The following is an 18,513-nucleotide window of genomic DNA, read 5'->3' on the forward strand; positions in this document are numbered from 1 at the left end:
CAAAGTCGAGGAGGGCTTGGTGTATTTTCGAATGATTTAATTGGAGAGTGACTGCTCGATAAAGAGCGCTCGACAAGCGGATCGATTCATAAAAAGGGGGTTGCCGTCAGGGTCGCGAAGGGCGACGCGAAAGAGCAACATCGGAGCGAGCCTGCCGCGCCGCAGCGGCTTTGAAATATTTAAAGGAGCCGCGGGGAGCGCATAAGGATCGTCTGCGCTGCGCCTTTATTTCGTTCGCTGCGAGCGGGTGCTCACGGGAAACACGGATTACTCATGAATTGGCTGCCGTCCAATTCTATACGCGACACGTCCCGTCAAAGCGGGTCGTTAAGCCGCCCCGCGAATGGTAAATCCGTTTCGCCCTTTCGCCGAGCCGCGAGGACGCGTTCGTCGATCGTTCCGCGAGATCGTCGATCCGCCGTTTTCTCGGACACAGCCTACGATCCTTATCCAATTAACCGACCAAGTCGATTCCACGACGCGCGATCAAACGAGAGAAAAGCATCGGCGGTTCCAGGACTTCGGGATAATTTACCGTGGGTATCTCGGAAGTCGGAGGTAGCAGCGAACGAGCCTATAAACGCCGGCTAAACTCGGGCTAGATGACAAGCAGCTTGTGACGTGTTCGGGCAGCAGAATGCTCGGAGGAGCCATTAAAGATTCAAGCGGTTCGCGAGACGTTAATCGCGTCAGGAGACGATCGATCGCGAGAATACGAGGCAGCAGGGCGAGTTTCGGTTTACCTTTCATCGATGTCACCTGCGGGGATCCATAATTCTCGAGTCGCGGTGGTTCGAATGTCGACGTCGCGTCCGAGCTGGTCAGCCCCTCGATCGTTCCCGCGATCGAGACCACGAGGACCGAGGATCGAGGCCACGAAGACGGTGTGTTCCGAGTACTCGCGGTCGCGGACGCCGGCCCGCGGATGCACGTGGTTCACCAACGCCGGACGACTTCACCGTCGAATTTCGAGGTCATAACAAAACGACGGTCCTGCCGGCCGGCTGCTCGGCCATATTGTCGCTCCTCCCTCTGTCCTCTAGGCCCTCGTTCTCTCCTCTCCGGAGCAGCCAGCTGGCCCCGTCTTTCTCCCGTCTTGGCGGTCTGTCTTTCTCGCGCCTCCGCAAAAATCAATGCGAACCAACATGCGCCCTGACACCCGCGATATCGAGAGAATACCGACGGAGTCCTCGCAAAAGTCCTTTGGCCTGTGGGTAACTTGGCCCGGGGACTTTCGTTCGTTCCTATTCGAGTTCCTTCGCCTCGCTCGAGTCTCGGGATTTCGACATTCGAGTCTCGTTTTACCGTGGACGCCAGACAGAGATATCTCGATTTTGCGTTGCTCGACGGTGCACATTCTGTTCGTCCTTTCGTTCCGCGGAGTGAAACCTTCCATTTGTCGTAGTGCGAAACGAGAAGTAGAGGAAGAACGAAGGTAACGCCGTCGATGATCAGCCAACGAGTCCAAGAAGGGAGGAAGGGAATACGCCTGCCCACGGACGGTAGGTGGTAGATGGTATATTCGAGGGTGTATTACGCGCGGGAAAGCAGGGTGGCAGTCGGTAAAGGGTGACGGCTCGCCGGAGGGTGCAGTTCCTGATTTTTCAGAGGGGTCGGTAACGCAGTATCGATTCTCGCGTGTAGCCTCGTTCCCGTTTTTATCCGCGCGGGAGGAGCTCATCGAGCACGCCGCAGGATCGATTAGGGGTGCGATCTTAACTGCTCTTTTAAACCGCGGCCGGTTTATTAGATCCGATCAGACGAGAACGTTCCGCGGGATTTCCGCCGGAGGAGATGCCTCGCGAATCAACGTTCTAATTGGAAACAGTGAAACGCGAATGGGTTTTCGAAAGCGGCGCAATGAAAGACGATTTAATGGGACACCTGGCTCGGTCGCGCGCGTCTCGGCCGAGTCATTAAACCGGAGGTGTTCTCGCGAGCAGCGTCATTACCACTCGCTAAATTAATTATTTATCCTTGATGTCTTCGGGCCGGTCGGCCGAGCGTTAACTAACGATACCGGTGTGTCCCGTTAATTGCGAGCCGTCGTAATTGCTTAGAGCGAATCGACCGGCCGATCTGGAACGGTGTCGCAACCCGGTTAAACCGCGCGGTGCATCGATCCGCTTTCGTCGTGTTCGATCGTCTTCGAACGATGCAGCGAGACGATGTGTAGCGACGCGGTCGCTATCGTGGAAAATCCTTCGTCGCCGGCTTGCGAAACCGTCGCTCGAACGCGAGAACACCGCGATTATAATTTATTCTCACCTTGTCCTCCGCCTCGTCGGCGCGGCCCTCCGCTTCCAGCACCCGCTGCTCGAGCTCCGAGAGCTGCAAAGAAAAATAGGAGTCATTAATTAACCGGCCGCCGTCTCCTTTCGCAAAAATTCTTCCACTCCGGCCGCGGCGTCTCGACGAGACCACCGCCGCCGAACCAGCGCGACTTCTCAACAATGAACGACCTTCGTCGGCCGGCCGTCTGCGTCGATGTTTCGCAACAAAAAGAAAATGAAATATTCATAATCCGAGCGTCAGCCGACACCGTGCCGGGAAGAGCGACGTTCCGGGCGTAGGGCAGGAACGACTTTCACGTCATCTAATTTTCTTGCGAGGAGGAAAAGTTCCATCAAAGTTGCCCAAGTCCATAGCCGACACGCAGTGCCACGGCTGACGAGAGTTTAATGGATACCGTGGACTTAAGCGGCGCCTCCGAGCCCCTCCTGATCCGTCAAAGATTGATAAGCGCGTGTCGCGGACCGACGCGCTCGTATTTCCTCGAGCCTCGCCTTCGAGGACCGAAACTTCCCTCGCAGAGGGAGGGAATTAATTCCTAGACGGTCGAGAGGGATTAAACGTCCTCCGGTCGAGGATTAGGGGGGAGGGGGCCAACAACTGCGTCAACGCAGTTGAGCGTTGCTTCAGCGAGAACGTTGCGGTTAATACGGAAACTGATGTACTTGCGGCTTCAATCGTGCGACACTTTTCGGAGGCAAATATTTATATTTATTTAATTTCTTCGCTCGACATACCGTTTTAAATCTTCCTTATCCTCGTGCCGCTGCTTCCCGCGCACCCCCCTCACCCTTCCGCGCACCCTAATCTACTCTAACTACTCCACCCCAATTTATCCTGTGTACCTTCTCCCTTCTTTATTTTAATTTAATGATTTTGATATAGATAAGAACGACGATAAGTCAAACTCCTATTATTCTTGAGGAAAGTCGCCAGTTTTGTCAACTGGTCGGAGAAACGTCATTTTCGCGGTACAGTAATGTCTCTTTAATTGACGCCTAGATTGTCCACAGAAATAGACAATTTGGGAAGAGGAGATACGATTATTCGAGCCTTGCGGTTCGCTTTTATAGTTATAAGTTGTCAACAATTATAAAAGCGAGCCGCAAGGCTCGGATAGTCGTATCTCCTCTTCGCAAATTGTCCGCTTTTATGGACAATCTGAGCGTCAGTAAGGGAGACATTACTATACAGTACTATAGAGTAATGTCTCCCTTACTGTATAGTAATGTCTATTACTGTATAGTAATGTCTCTCTTACTGACGCTCAAGTTGTGTACAGAAATGGACAATTTGGGAAGAGGAGATACGATTATTCGAACCTTGCGACTCGTTTTTATAGTTGTTAACGATCGATAACCATAAAAAGCGAGCAACAAGGCTCGAACAATCGTATCTTCTCTTCCAAAATTATCCATTTTCGTGGACAATTCGAGCGTCAATTAGAGAGACATTACTGTATTTAGACGCAGTCGCAGCTTCGGCACGTGACCGCGTGTATCGAGAACATTTGAAACTTTGATCGACTGTTCTAGATAGTAAAGAGACCGGCGAAAGTGATCGCAATGTTTCCGGATCGCAGCGTTTCGCATCGTTGCGAAGAAAAACGTTGAATGCATCAGCTGTCCGGAGCGGACAGGCCCTTTAGGCTAGGAAAAATGGCGTTGCAACGTCGGGATGTTCCGACAAGCAGCGGTCGGCGCGTTTCGTGTCAATTATGGCGCGGACGATGGATCGCTCTCTCGTTAACCGGCGCGATAAATACTCATGTTATTTGATCGGCCCCCCTTATTGCATAAACAGTTTCCGGCGCGGAATAAATTTCCGCGCGAAGGCTGTGCGGAACTGCAGCAACGGCGGCGGCAGCACGAGGTGGAGCAGGAGGTGGCGGAGATGGCGGAGGAGGGTAGTTCGAGCGACGGAATTCCGGGCCGGGCAATAACGGCCGCGAAATTCGGCCTTGTGCGCGCACAGGCGCGTTCCGTGCGGCGAGCACGGGCGTCGCCGCGCACCGCCGGGTGATTAATTAAAACAGAGGTTAATATACGGGTCGAGGCTCGGCTTTAAGAGCAATTCATACTGTGTCCCGGGGGTCAACCACGGAATACTTTTCAGCTGGTTTCTACGCCGCGCCAGGCCGCGAGCCGAGTCAACGAGAGGAGCTGGCCGACTCGGGCCGGCTTAATGGGGCTACCCTGCTAATTCCGGGGAGACTTAAATCACGGCTGCGGCGTCGCGTATCGGGCCTCGTTTCTCTCTCACTCTCTCTCTCTCTCTCTCTCTCTTTCTCTCTCTGCTTTCCGAATTAGCCGGTGCCGCGTTTCCGCGAGTCTGCCCACGCCGGAAAATTGCAATTTCCCCGGGAACCGTCTCTCTTTGAAGCCTCGCTTCGCTGCCGAGGGACGTGCTCGCGTATCTGATAAAATGCTCCTCAACGCTGTTCACCCGAATGAGATAGAATTCCATCGTTCGTTTAGGTGACCATTGGCAATTGAACTACACACATGTTCGGCGCCCGAGCGATTCGTACCGTAAAACGTTCTACGGTACGCTCTTCCGACAGCACTCGATCCTCGATAGTTTACATTCTCCTTCATCGCATTCGAACACTGCCCCCGCTACTGGACAAGCATGATCGCGTTCGTTTGCGTTTTGAAAAAGCAAGTGCAGTAGATTCTCCCTAATTGACGCTCAGATTGTGGACAAAGATGGACAATTTGGGAAGAGAAGATACGACTATTCGGGCCTCGTGGCTTATTTTTATAGTTGCCAATCGTCAACGACTAGAAAAAAGAGCAGCAAGACTCGATGAATTGTACCTCCTCTTCCCAAATTGTCCATTTTCGTTTCTAAGCTGAATGTTAATTAGGAAGAATTTACTGCATTTTAATAGTTCCTTCAATACAGTAATGTCTCTCTAATTGACGCTCAGATTGTCCATAAAAGCGGACAATTTGCGAAGAGGAGATACGACTATCCGAGCCTTGCGGCTCGCTTTTATAATTGTTGACAACTTATAACTATAAAAGCGAACCGCAAGGCTCGAATAATCGTATCTCCTCTTCCCAAATTGTCCATTCTTGTGCACAATCTGAGCGCCAGTTAAGGAGACATTACTGTACATATATTTTATGTTAGAAAGAAGTAGTGTGTAATTAGTAGACCGCGTATCTTTACGCAAAATAAAATATTTCTGTGTCAAGGTTATACAGAAATTAGATAACAATGTATTTCTTCTGTCGATAACGTCAAAATTAAATGCATATAATATAATATAATGCATATAATATAATATGCATACAAAATAACATGCCAGCATCCTTAAATTCCTTCAAACTCTTCGCAGACTTGTATTCCGGCTACTAATTTCTGCCATAAATGCATAAAAACCGCAGTCTATCGTTGCTTCGGTATCCACGTACCGAGAGGAACTGGTAGGGACACGTCATCTCACCCGTTTCCAATGAGTACCCGGTAAGCCCTCCCTCGGAATTACATGTGAGGATATCGGAAAGAGGATCAGAACGACGTACGACATGTACGAATTCATGGCCGCAATATCAAGAATTTCCGGCGAGACCGAACGATTCGGGTTTCCCTGTTTCGTCGATTTCGTAATGCTTCATGTCGGCGGCCTTTCAGTCGTATAATGAAAGGTAACTCCTGGGAGAACGTGTAAGCAAGGATTGCCTCGGAGCGGGATGAAGAACGTGGGGCGCTTCGAACGCGCGAGACGTTCGATCCGGTCTGGGTTGAAGAGTCGCGTCAGAATTCAGCCCTTGCTCGCGAAGACGGCTGAGTAGAAAGCCGGCCAGGGTGGAAGAAAGCCGGGCAGCCCAAGCGGAGACGAGGATCTCATCAGAGGAGGGCGCAGTTAGTAGCATCTGGCGTCGAGAGGGAAGAGAACCAAGAGAGAGAGAGAGAGAGAGAGAGAGAGAGAGAGAGAGAGAGAGAAGGGAGAATGTATGAAAAGAACGCCGGGAGGGAAACGCAGAAACGTTTCTCGGAACGCGGATTTCCCGCGGCGAGGAAGTCGCGGCTCGAGAAGAAAAGGACGCAGGGAGGGTCCGAAGGGCGAGGAGTGGGTACATTAGCCGCAAACGGGATGCCGGGAGGATCTCTCAAACTGTCGTCAGTGCTTAAGCACTCGTCCGCTCGCCCTCCTCGATTCGGCAACGACCACAGGCCTCGCGACTCGCAATAAAGCCTTATGAAAGTCACCGCGCGGACACGGTTTCTCTGCCAGCTTCTGATTCAGGAGACCCTGTTCGCCGCGAATACACCATGAATAGCTAACCGGCGAACAGCGGTTGCCTCGTGAATGTTTCAGCGAGGTCGGCCCGCTCTATGGGACATCAAAGAGCCTCTTAAGGGCGGCCGAACGCGCTTCTTACGAAGCGGAGCCTGTCGCGAGATCTTGTCGCGGTCTTGTCAAGGAAATCGAAGTTTCCTTGGTAGCGAGAACAATCTCTGGACACGGTTCTCGCGCAAGAGATTTCGCCTTTCGAGGAAAGCTAATCGAAAATCTGTCCGGTACACGTGCCTAAGAGCCGCACCGTGGTCGGTAATCGTTAAGAATGCGACAAAAAGAAGAAAGAATGATTTTGTATATTGAATGTAGTAGCGTAACTTGGCTTAATATTGTCTGATATGTATCGTACAGTATATATAATAATATAAGTGTTGCTTTTTGCGTTCCAATTATAAGCGAAATAATTTAAACTATTGGAAATCACTCAGAGAGCAATTTTTCTCTTCAACGAAATGATCGCGTTTAAATTTGCCTTGAAAACTGAAAACGCGACTTTTACGTATTACAATAATCAATGAATTATTTGGGTTCAATTTCTCATCGAGAAATTTGAGCGTTGGAACGAGTTGCTTCTTGGTGCATTTGATGCAGCCTTTCTTACTGCAGTTGGAGAATCCAAAAGTAGCTGCGGCATTTTGCGGTTCCTTTTAGTTACACGAATGATACTAACGAATGCTTCAAGACGCGCAAATACGAAAGACCTGTTTCATACATGTTTTGCATTACGTCAACGACAATGCTGGCGCCGACTGATCTTCGTCCCACTTTTTGAAAGAATCGACCACTGTGCCCGCGTCTGATCATGGCGGGCCCATTCCTCTTGGAGAGTGTGCCTGCGCAGAGTGCATCGAACGGATCTGAAAAATGTTGTCCCGTATTTCCGACTGGTTTCTCTCCGTAACAAAAAAAGTTACAACGGTCACGCTGTTCCCTTTGTAACAGGAAAAACGCGCGGAAAGACTCGCGTGACGATTTTCCGCGGAAACGAATGAACCGGACACGGACGCGTATCACGCGCTCCGGCTTTCCTCCCCCTTTCTTTTCGCTCACGCGACAGGATCAGGCCTGCCATAAATTCAGCGGCACAAAGAGAAACGAAACTCAAGAAGGCCACGATGCTTTATGTTTCGCATCACGCTAACGGCCGATAACATTAACGAACCAATCCCCGTTCCCTTCTTCTCTCTCTCCGTTTCCCTCCGCCCCTCGTCCTCTATCTCCGACGGTTTTCCACCCTTCTGAACGTCAAGGGTGAAAGTTATCGTTCTTCCACGCCCGACGGCCTCTCCACGCCTCTCCTCTCCTCTCTGGAATCCTCCTCTTTTTCCGGGCTCGGAACACGTTTCTTCCCTTCCCGTTCTTTCTTTGGCCCACTTTCCCCGTTCGCGTGGCGTCGCGCACTGTTCATTAGACACGCTCCGATTTCGTAAAAGATCCTCGGCGTCGATCGCGCCGCGTCTCCATCGGCGCCGTTCAATTATCGCGCCGCCACGCGGCGAGAGCTTTTTAATTATCCGCTCGCGTGTCCCCTTCGATCGCCGGGCAATCACCTTGAATTTACGACGCCGCGATTACCCCTTTGTGCCCCGGCCTCGGTTTACTGCAGGGCTACGGTCTCGATTAATCATCTCTTCCGTCGACGGCGATTCGTTAACGTCCCGGTCCTTTGAATCTAGGCGACGCGATAATTCCGCAAAGGCAAACGCGATCGCTCGCGAATGCTCCTTTCCATTCTTCGCCGCTTCGATCACTCGCTTCCTTCCGCGGCTCGCGTCGCGCACCTCGCTTGCTCGTTCGCTTTCAAGGAGAGGAACCATGCGGGCCCCTTCCGTAACGAATACTTTCCGTTCCAGCTGCACAGCTCCGAGATAACGATCTGATTTCGCGTCGCGAATAATCCGGGCGCTCTTACGCACGAAAACTTCTGGCCCGCTCGCTCGAAATATACGTGCAACAACGACGCAGAGCGGTAGTTCTAGAATCGCGAGACTCGGCGAGACATGTCGGAGGTGTCTGTGTCAAAGGTAAACTGGATTTGATTTCGGAAGCAATTTTTTGATCGCGTCGTACACGGTTCTGTAACGATCCTGGTTCTTGAAAGACGAAGCTGAGCTACCATGCACGAAATTTCCATAAAGCCATCCGATATTTTAATGACATCCTATAATTATTCGAAAACGATGAAAACGCAGTGCATGAATAGTATTTTATGATTAATGAAAGAAACCATATGCATGATTGCATTCATAGATGAAATATTTATTTAGAAAGAAACGAGAATTGATGTGTTTCGCCAAAAAGCAAGCGCCACATGTTTAACAAGCAAACAACATCAAGATATAATATTTAGTACAATTGCCATATTTTTCAAAAAGTCTCGAAAGATCATCAGCCTCAAAAGTCATCGAAGAAATTACATTACGGAAACTTTACGATTCGATAGATGACCACTCGTCGTTCACAGCAGTCCATAACTCAATTATCTTTGCAATTCCTGTGTACTTTCCTTGAAACTATTCAAACAGAGTTTCAATTGTGTTTAAATCTGGCGAGCAAACCAGCCACGTCGACGTTCTGATATATTTGTCGTCTCTAATCACTTTTATTAATCCTAAAATATACCATTCGCGGAGTACCTTTTCATCGCTATGGAATAACTGCGAGATTTCATTGAAACATCAGGTTATTTGTACGGACTTTTTCTTTTATTATTTTTACGAAAATTTCGCGCACTGTATAAACAAAGACAAGCCGCGATCCTAAATAGTTGATGCGAAAAGATTTCTGCCGTTTCTTGAACGGATCGTTCATTTTTAAGGAGTCACGATCACGAGCTCGGGTTCCGAAGGATTTCCACTTTTTCTCCAGACACAGGATTCGTGCAAAGGAAGATGGGAAAGGGTCGCGAGGCAACCTGGAAACGCAGGCAAGGTGTGCGCGTTCATTTTTTATGAACCGGTTGGCCGGGGCGGTCGACAGGTCTTTACGGAAGCACATTAGCACTTCATGGGTCTCGCAGGTCCCCCGGAAAGAGGTTTCCTCCGCGTGGCGAAAGGAGCCTTCGACCGAAATCCCACCCGCCCCCGTATCGCTCTCCCGTGCCTTGTATATTAATTATTTCGAGCGGAAAAGGGTAGCCGAGCTACTGTGTGGCTAGCCCTCAAGGGAGTAAACCCGGGCAGCAAGAAAATTACGCAGACCGGCGCGGCGCGCACAGTCGACGAGGCTGACCCAGATTTTAACGCGGACGTTACCCGTTATTATTCATCGTTAATGTTATTAATTAATACCGCGACAGCCTCTCGCGGCGAGGCGAGATTTATTAACACCGCGCATTTTATCGACGCGCGATCGACGAGCGATGTTCGCGAAACCACGCGGCGAAGGACGCGTCCGGTCTTGGTTTGTTTTTTCTGCCCCGCTATCCAATCGCTGGGGAAATCCTTGATCGCGGATCTAGATCTCTGTGCGAGCACTGTGCATCACGACTATCAGTCATTCGACGATTCCTGGAGTTAGATAAGAGGCTGCGCTTCCTCGGAGATAACGAAACGTTTGATTCGGTCAGAGACGACTGATTCATCGATCGCGGTATCGTGCCTCTGTTGAAAGTTCTTTATTTAGGTTCTCGAATCATTTCTCGTATCTTTTTCGCAGCTTCCTTTTTCCTGTTCAATGGGTGAACTGTCTTTGTAATAAAAATTACCGTGCCTTGCATAGTGAAGCGAATGATCATTCTCGGTGGAAAAAGATCGCAATTTGCTATTCATAATGTATTGAATTATTAATTTAGACCTTGAAATAAGGTATTTACATAATTAGTACTATTTAAGAAATCTGTGTAAATATAATTATAAGTATATAAACCATGTAAATATAACGGCGCATATGTATTCTACGTACGCTATAAACGGGGTAAAAAATATGACATTTGAACATGTCTTCCCAATTTAGTGTAAAATGAACTATTCACAAACTTTCTTTAGCGATGCATGAATGTTCAAGCATGCGAATATACTAAATGATGCCAATAACTTTGAAGAAACTTCATAGTTGTTGTCGAACAATTTTTTTCATAATCAATTTACCCCTCCGCTGTTACACTAGATCAAAATGGCCTACATTTTTTTCGAGAAAGTGAAATTAACAATTAATTCAATATACTTCTCAGTGAGATGTCAAGTTTTAATAATGGAAACGATGTTCGAAAATGTTCAAATTATATTTTCAAATTTTTGAGTCTCGACAGCATTGTTAATTTTCGATGACATACTAGATTTGGCCTGTATTACGATTCGGAGTTTTCGAACATTGATTCCTATGCTTATACATATAGTTAATATATTAATTGTTATCTGTGTCATTAGTCTCAGTAAACATTCCAGAAAAGAATGCCAGATACAGCAAATTCTCCCCAATTGTCCTCCTGTTTGTGAACAAAACTGGACAATTTTGGTCGCTTTTATAGTTACCAATTTTCAACGACTATAAAAACGGATTGCAAGGCTCGAATAATCGTGTCTTCTCTTCCCAAATTGTCTATTTTTGTGTACAAGCTGAGGGTCAATTAGGGAGAATTTACTGACATTTATCTATTTTCTCACATGACCTCTTTCCATCTAGACTGACCTTCCATCCGTCGTTCGATCCACTGTGAATTGGTGGGCAAGTAATTTCTGAATCGGAAATGAAGGATTCGAGATGAAGAAAATGAATCTATCGTAATCTAGATCAGTGAATAATTAAAGATGCGCGCATATCTTTAATGATTGCACCGTATCAGGAAGATCCCGCGAAACTTCTTAGCGGCCTCAGCTCTGGATCGTTGACTTCGAGTGATCAATATGCAATTGGAAGTAATTCGGCGTGGTGAAAGAAAGCCACGAATGTTCCAGTAACGATCGGTAAAGAGGGTGGCCGCGTATCGAGGCAACAAAAGGGAAACTAGCTGGCAGTCTTTCACGGCTCGTGACCGAAAGGAGGGTATTGTCACTTTCGGGCATTTTGTCGCGCGGTGACTCGCTGCCGCGGCCTGGCGCAACGCGCGGTGGATGGACTTTCGAAGTTAAATCTAATTCAACTTCCAATCCCAACTTCCACAATTTTCCTTCAACGAGGCGGGAAGTTCGCGGTGTCAAGGAACTGCTCGTCGCGCGCGCCCTCGCCGCCCGATGCAACAGAAAATTGCTTTAATCCACTTCCAACGCCGGCGAACTTTCCGCCGCGAGATCGATCGATCTCGGCTAACGTATTCCATCGACGGAGAAAAGATGCATCGATTGTCTCGGCGCGGCCAAGAGCACGTCCCTGCGAAATAAAAAGTCTCGTGACAATCTCCTCGGAGCAGCCGGATGCCCGTTTATCCGTGAAAAGAAAAGCGAATACTTGAGGGAGCACGGTTTAAGGCTGTAATTAAATGAATGTAACAAACGATTGTACGAGAATGGCTCTCGGTCTGTTCTAGATCTGGGGCGCGTGCTCGTGCCGTGGATTTTATCTGCGGAGAAGTCTGCTTTATTTTCAGAACGAGGTCGCTGTTCAAATTAGCCGTGTAATTATTTGTCAACGCTTGCATATTAATTGCGCTAATACAGTAAACGTAGCGAACTTGCTCGAACGCTAACAAGCGTTTTGTCTCGACGAAGTATAGTGAATTCTCCCTAATTGACGCTCGGATTGTGCACAAAAATGGACAATTCGGGAAGAAGCGATACATACGATTATTCGAGCCTTGCGGCTCGTTTTTATAATTGTCGGACGGTAATTATAAAAACGAGGTGCAAGGCTCGAATAATCGTGTCTCCTCTTCCCAATCTGTTCGTTGTTGTTTACAAGCTGAAGGAAAATTCGGGAGAATTTACTGTATTCTTGAAATGAAATAATTTATATATATACGAAGACACTTCTTATAAAGACGTCCCTGTTGCTTCTAACGGAACATTTAACGATACAGTTGATTCTCTCTAATTGACGCTCAGATTCAACGCAAAAATTGCTAACCTGAGAAGAAGAGATACGATCATTCGAGCCTCGCGGCTCGTTTTTATAGTCGCCGATTGTCAACAACTATAAAACAGAGCCGCCAGAGCTCGAATAATCGTATCTCCTCTTCCCAAATCGTCCATTTCTGTTTAGAAGCTGAGCGACGATTGGAGAGAATTTGCTGTAGTCGAATAAGAGTTTTAAATAATTCGGATCCAGGGGTGAGAAAATTGAACGTTTGCAACGCACTTTCCGGGTAGCTCTCTCTTCGACGAAGATCGTCGTCATCGCGCGAAGAACATGCTAGCTCCAGGAAGCTCGAGTCAACGTTCCACGAAGTGCAAGCGGAAGATGAAGAAGCATTACGCATCGGGGATCGAGGAAATCACGCGTGCCGCCGCTTCCGTGCTCGAATCGGCCACGGAGGAGGGAAAACGTTAATCGTGGCTGGCCTGGTGCGGCCAGGGGCGTAGATTAATCACGCGATCGCAGCACGCGCTACGTGCTGGTTAATAAAAAAGACGGGGGAGCCAGAGGCGGGGGCAGCGGGGTTGATGCAAAACAGAGCGAATTCCCGAGGATCGACGATTCCCAGGGCATTACTTATTCAAGGCAGGTCTTGCCGGCAGAATTTTTCCGGGCTGCCGGAGACCGGCAAAAATGGGGCGCGAAAGATAAGGCCGGATTTTTCAGGTCTGATTTTCCCAGTCGTGGAAAAACCGCCCGTATCCGGCAGGCCGCGTAATTTCGTCCCGATAATCGCGGCCGCGTCAAACGGCCGCCGCGTCGCTTCAGCGCGAATCGATAACTCGATTTTCCGTGCGGAGGACCGACGACCGGCTCTCTCTCTCTCTCTTTATCTCGACATATCGCGGTAGGCCGGGTGCTCGCGAATTAATTTCCGACGATGCGAATTTCATTAGTGGTCACGTTATATTCGCGGTCGACGGACGCAAAGAGGATAACCGACGATATAATTTATCGGGCCCCTATTAGCGACAGGGACACGGACGAATCAATTATCCGAACCTAACGAGCGATTACAATGGCTGATCTTTCGACGTAATGCGGAATCTCCTGACGAGGGCCACGGGTTTCCGTGAAATTCGAGAATCGTGTTTCTATCACGCGCCGGGCAATTGCCGGAAAATCATTGGCGCGCCCGTTGCCGCGCGACGCCAATTGCCAGAATTGCCCCGTAGATACGATAAATTGTCCGCGCAATTTTATATTCATTCATTTTCTTCGCGTTAATAAAAATTCGATTCACTCGCGTTCGTGCGCCTGTCGCGGGCAATGAATATTCGATTAAAATCGTTGTCGCATGACGCGCTACGAGATAGCCCGCAGCGGACAGACACGTGTTAATTATTGACATGGGTTTTGGATTCAGTGGCTCGCGACGCGTCTGATAAATTCGTGTCGATACAGGAATGGATAGCCGGTTCGGCGTTCGTTGGCGTCGAATGGGGCTGATTGAAAACGCAAGAATGGCTTGCGATACGACAAAAGAGTCGATAGATTATAAAAATAGAGTGGGACACCCACCGAGCCAATGGAATCGGTCGCCTCTAGAGTCCCTTGATAGACCTAGTTGCGATGCCGACGAAACCTTGTTCCAAGAATGAAGCAACATACTGGGAAGCCTGAATCGATAATGGTAAACCGAGTCGCGAAAGCCCCGGATCACCAATGACATTCTTGGAAATTGATACATACTGTTATTAACCTCCTACGCTATCGAGGCAGATTCTCATCGGAGGATTCGTTGTGAATTTAACAACTATGGATGCTATTTTGACGTGTAATATCGAGTCGGATTCGTGTGTTGCATATCTAGGAAGGGCTGCGGATGCTACACGTAACCTTGAGACCCAATGAAAATTCGATGACCGTGTTAACAATTGACGACATCTATTCTTAACTGGATTCTGATATTTTTTATTGTAATATGTTGAACAAACGGAATGTTACCGGGATTTTTAGAACACAAAAGAGTTAAATTTTTAGGACAACGTGCGGGTTATATGAATATTAGCTAATTCAGCTCAGTTTCGCGTGGCAATAACAAATGATAAATATGTATTTGTGAACTATAACGATGGATAGTAACAACGACAACGAAATAAATATATATAATAAACAAGAGTAAACGAAAGAAAGTAACAATAACAAAACAACAACGATAAAGATTCTAAATAACTTATTTACGTAGCGTCACCTGTATACGAGCGAAGGAAATATTTACTCAGAAATGAAACTTTATATTTACGCTAATCTTACTGTATCTTCCTAATTTGATTAGGATCAGCAAAACGTAAGAATGTTGAAATAGTAATTGACGCTATACAACTTAACTTTTCACTAAACACTCGATGCAATCGAATAATTTAATATTATGAAATCATATGAATATCATTTCCCAATTATAAAAATTATAAAAACGCTTTCATGAGCAATGACCGAATAGATTATAATATTGGAACAAGTACTACAATGAAAGCTATACAAAATCTAAATAAATTCACATCAGACATTTTTACTGTTCCGTACGTTTAGCGTGAAAGTGTTAATCGAACAACTTTAATTTTCTGGGAATTTTTGAAGTTGCTATCGTACTAAGCATTGACGTAGATATTGATCGATAAGCATTGAATAGATACACGATAAACATAAATTGTTTCTCCCTTCTTACGAATTATCGAAGAAAAAGAAGTGCTAGTCATCGTAGCTGCGGATAAAATCGTCGAGTAACGGGCGAAGATTGCGTTTTTTCGCGGCCTGGTTCTTGGAAAAATCGAAGCGCCCGGGAGCGAATAAAATCGGCGAATTTGCTCGGACCGGAATAACAGGCAAGACTTTCATTCTCGGCGCGGCTCCTATGCATGGAAAATATAAAATAATTCGATCGCGCGCGGCCGCTGTCCGCCGCGGCGTACAAATTGCGATGGGAATTGGGCACGTAGGCACTCGTGCGCCGGAAAACGACCGCGGGCCACCGCCGCCGCGATGCAATAACAATAACGACGATCGTACTAACAATCGTGAGGACGACGATGACGGCGTTACCGCGCCGATAATAAAGCCTCGTCCGCGGGCCAATCGAGCACGGGGGCGGGGAATATCGCGATTCGACGCGACACCGTGAAACCCGTGATTTCGTCGCGCCTATCTCGCGGATCGTTTCCCGGTTTTTCGATGCCGCACGGCTTTTGCTTTATACACTGCACGCCGAAAGTTTCCTGTCGCCGTGCGAGTCGATGGAACCGAAGCTATGCAACAGAACATTTACAAAATAAATAACTCATTCGAGCGCGCCTATTTTTCTCCGTTCCGTTACGGTCTACTGCGACCGCGGTGTTTCAGATGCAATATAATGGAACTATTTTCGAAGTATAAATTAATTGTTGGTTGCGCCGAGGGGTTCGCCCCTCCCCGCCGCGAATAAATTAATATAAAATACACAACCTGAAATTCCGCGGTCCGAGTTCAGAGGCAATTAAAACTCGCCCACCGTTCCAGCGTTAAACGGTTTCTCTTTGTGCCGGTTAAGTCGACAAACTTTGCAAACAGAATAATTGCAGAAAATTCGCGGTCGATGGGGGCTCGTGCTGCTGGACACGAACGAGCCGCGAACTTTTGACGGGCAGTGTACCGGCAAGTTTCCCCGCAACGGTTACAACATTTACGCAAATTGAATTGCGGTGGAGAGTCGAGCGATCGTCGCGGTCCACGGCGGAAAAAATTCGGAAGTATATTTCCACGGTTTCGATTTCACCGGCATCGCGGGATTACACGGTCAGCTTTTTTTCGACCCGGCGACACCCGCGGGGATTCCATTTCGACGGGGGGAGAGCAAGCAGCCCAGCGAAAGCCCCGGTGTCCCGTACGATTCCTGATTAATTCGCGTGAAAATCGGCTCGATTTTTCGCGTCGCCCGCGCCGAGGAACGGGGCGCGCGCGTTTCGAACCTATATACGTATACATCAATATATACATATATATATATATATATATATATATATATATATATATATATATATATTATATTCGCTTTATTTATCGCCGAGAGCAGGAGGATCGATTCGCTGTGCATATTGAAAAGCACGGTTTTCCGCGGTTCCGCGCTCGAGAGGGCTGGCGCGGTGCGCCGCTGCGTTTATTCCCGCCGCGTCTACTCGACGGCTATGGATCTTCGCCGGAGCCTGGAGACTCCGTTATATACTTCGTCTCTCTTGTTAATTCTCAATATCTTCTTGTTCGTGAACACGGTCGGAGAATGTTCAGTGAGCCGCGAGAGCAAGCGTAGGTCTCTCGAAATACTTCGCTCGAATAGCTCCAGTTAGAACTACGTTATTTCAGTCGAACGTCGGGGGATCGCTCGCCTTCTATGAGCGAGCTCCTTCGTGCTGCTACTCGATCGAACGAATACCGAGCACATACACGAGGAGCGGAATGAGCCCGCGACCGACCACGGTTTTTCGATTTGCTCCGCGCCGGTTCCCCGTCCGATGTAACTGTGTAACGTCGAGCCTGGAATCCTGTCCCAGCGACCTGGAAAATTGACCGCTCTCTCTTCTCTCCTTCCCGGGACCTCTTCATTTCCCATTTATCCTGATCCCAGCGCGGCGCCGCTCGCTCGGTGTTTGCGTCGCGAAACCGCGCGCAACGTTTAAGCCAACTTTGATGGCCGTTTTTCCGGCTTGCGTGTGTGCCCGCGGTAATGCGATTCCGGCTTTATAGAAAGCGGTTAACCAGAGCGGACGTTCGATTTTAAAGCTCGTTAGAGGATATTCCGCACTCGGACGCCAGCGGCGCCGGGAATCTATCGAGTGGGATGAGAACGGAGATAGAACGCCGCCGAGAGCCGCTGCTCTGGCTCCGGAGAATAGCTCGGGCCAGGAGACCACGCCTACTCGAGCCGAGCTATATCTGTTTAAGAAGGAACACGCCTACTCCGCCGGGGAAGAGCTACTGCGAAACGCGGCGCTGGCTTTTTTCGGACATAAACTTCGGAACGAACCTGGGTGTAAGCGGCAATTGTCCTCGACGAGACACGAAGACACGCTACTTAAGAGTAAGCCATGGTTACGTAGGAAAAGCAACATTTATTCTAGACAGAAAGGAGGAGACTTGATGGATACTGAAGCTGGTTTCTTAAGAGATTCTGAATTTAGAATTCCCCTGTCCCAGGTTTGTCGGAGCCAGGAAACCACGCTTACTCGAGGCGAGTCGTGTCTGTTTAAAAAGAAACGCGCCCACTCTGCAGAAATAGAGGAGCTACTGTGATTCGCGGGGCTGGATTTTTCAGGATATAAAATTTAGGATTAATTGTCTTCGTCGGAGCCACAGAGGCACGCCTACTCGGAGTAGGCCACGCCTTTAATGAGAAACCGCGACTAGTTTAGACAGAATGAGAGAGTGAGAGAGAGAGAGAGAGAGAGAGAAGTCATCGCGAATTCTATAGCTAGATCTTTAGATGATACAGAACCGAAGATGATTTTCCTTTACGGTGCACCGTCCTGGGTTCGTCGGAGCCGCAAGGACACGCCTACGCGATAGAGGCATAGCAAAACAGGGCAGACTTCCGTCGCAAGATCTCGAGTCTGCGTTTCTATGAGGTCGCGTTGCCTCGGGGGGCAATCTAGAGCACTCCCGGGGCACCGGAGGCTCGTAACAAGGATCGAGACGAGGGCGGTGGATCGATCGTTCGCCCGCGATACAGGGGGCAGAGTTTACGCCTCGAGGAAGGTAAATTCGCGAAGGCTGGAAAAGACGTCGAGCGGTTTGGATGTTTACGAGCGGAGGAATTTTCGAGCAAGAGAGCGACCGCGAGAGAGAGAGAGAGAGAGAGAGAGAGAGAGAGAAACGCGGTTTAATAATATCTCGAAGCAAGTGCCGTGAACAAAGCCGCTCGGCGGCGGAGT

The 18,513-nt window shown here is 48.5% G+C and overlaps 1 protein-coding gene across 3 annotated transcripts in view; it reads right to left on the reverse strand.

The window, feature by feature from the left end:
* Positions 1-18,513, reverse strand: part of LOC117219918 (uncharacterized protein CG43867) — a 167,865-nt gene that overhangs the window by 14,349 nt on the left and 135,003 nt on the right. For all 3 annotated transcript variants that reach the window (XM_076524847.1, XM_076524845.1, XM_076524846.1), the window contains exon 3: positions 2,269-2,331. In XM_076524847.1, the coding sequence (XP_076380962.1) occupies positions 2,269-2,331 (63 nt within the window). The remainder of the gene's footprint in view (positions 1-2,268; positions 2,332-18,513) is intronic.

This window comes from Megalopta genalis, chromosome 10 (assembly GCF_051020955.1).
Source record: "Megalopta genalis isolate 19385.01 chromosome 10, iyMegGena1_principal, whole genome shotgun sequence".
NCBI classification, from domain to species: domain Eukaryota; kingdom Metazoa; phylum Arthropoda; class Insecta; order Hymenoptera; family Halictidae; genus Megalopta; species Megalopta genalis.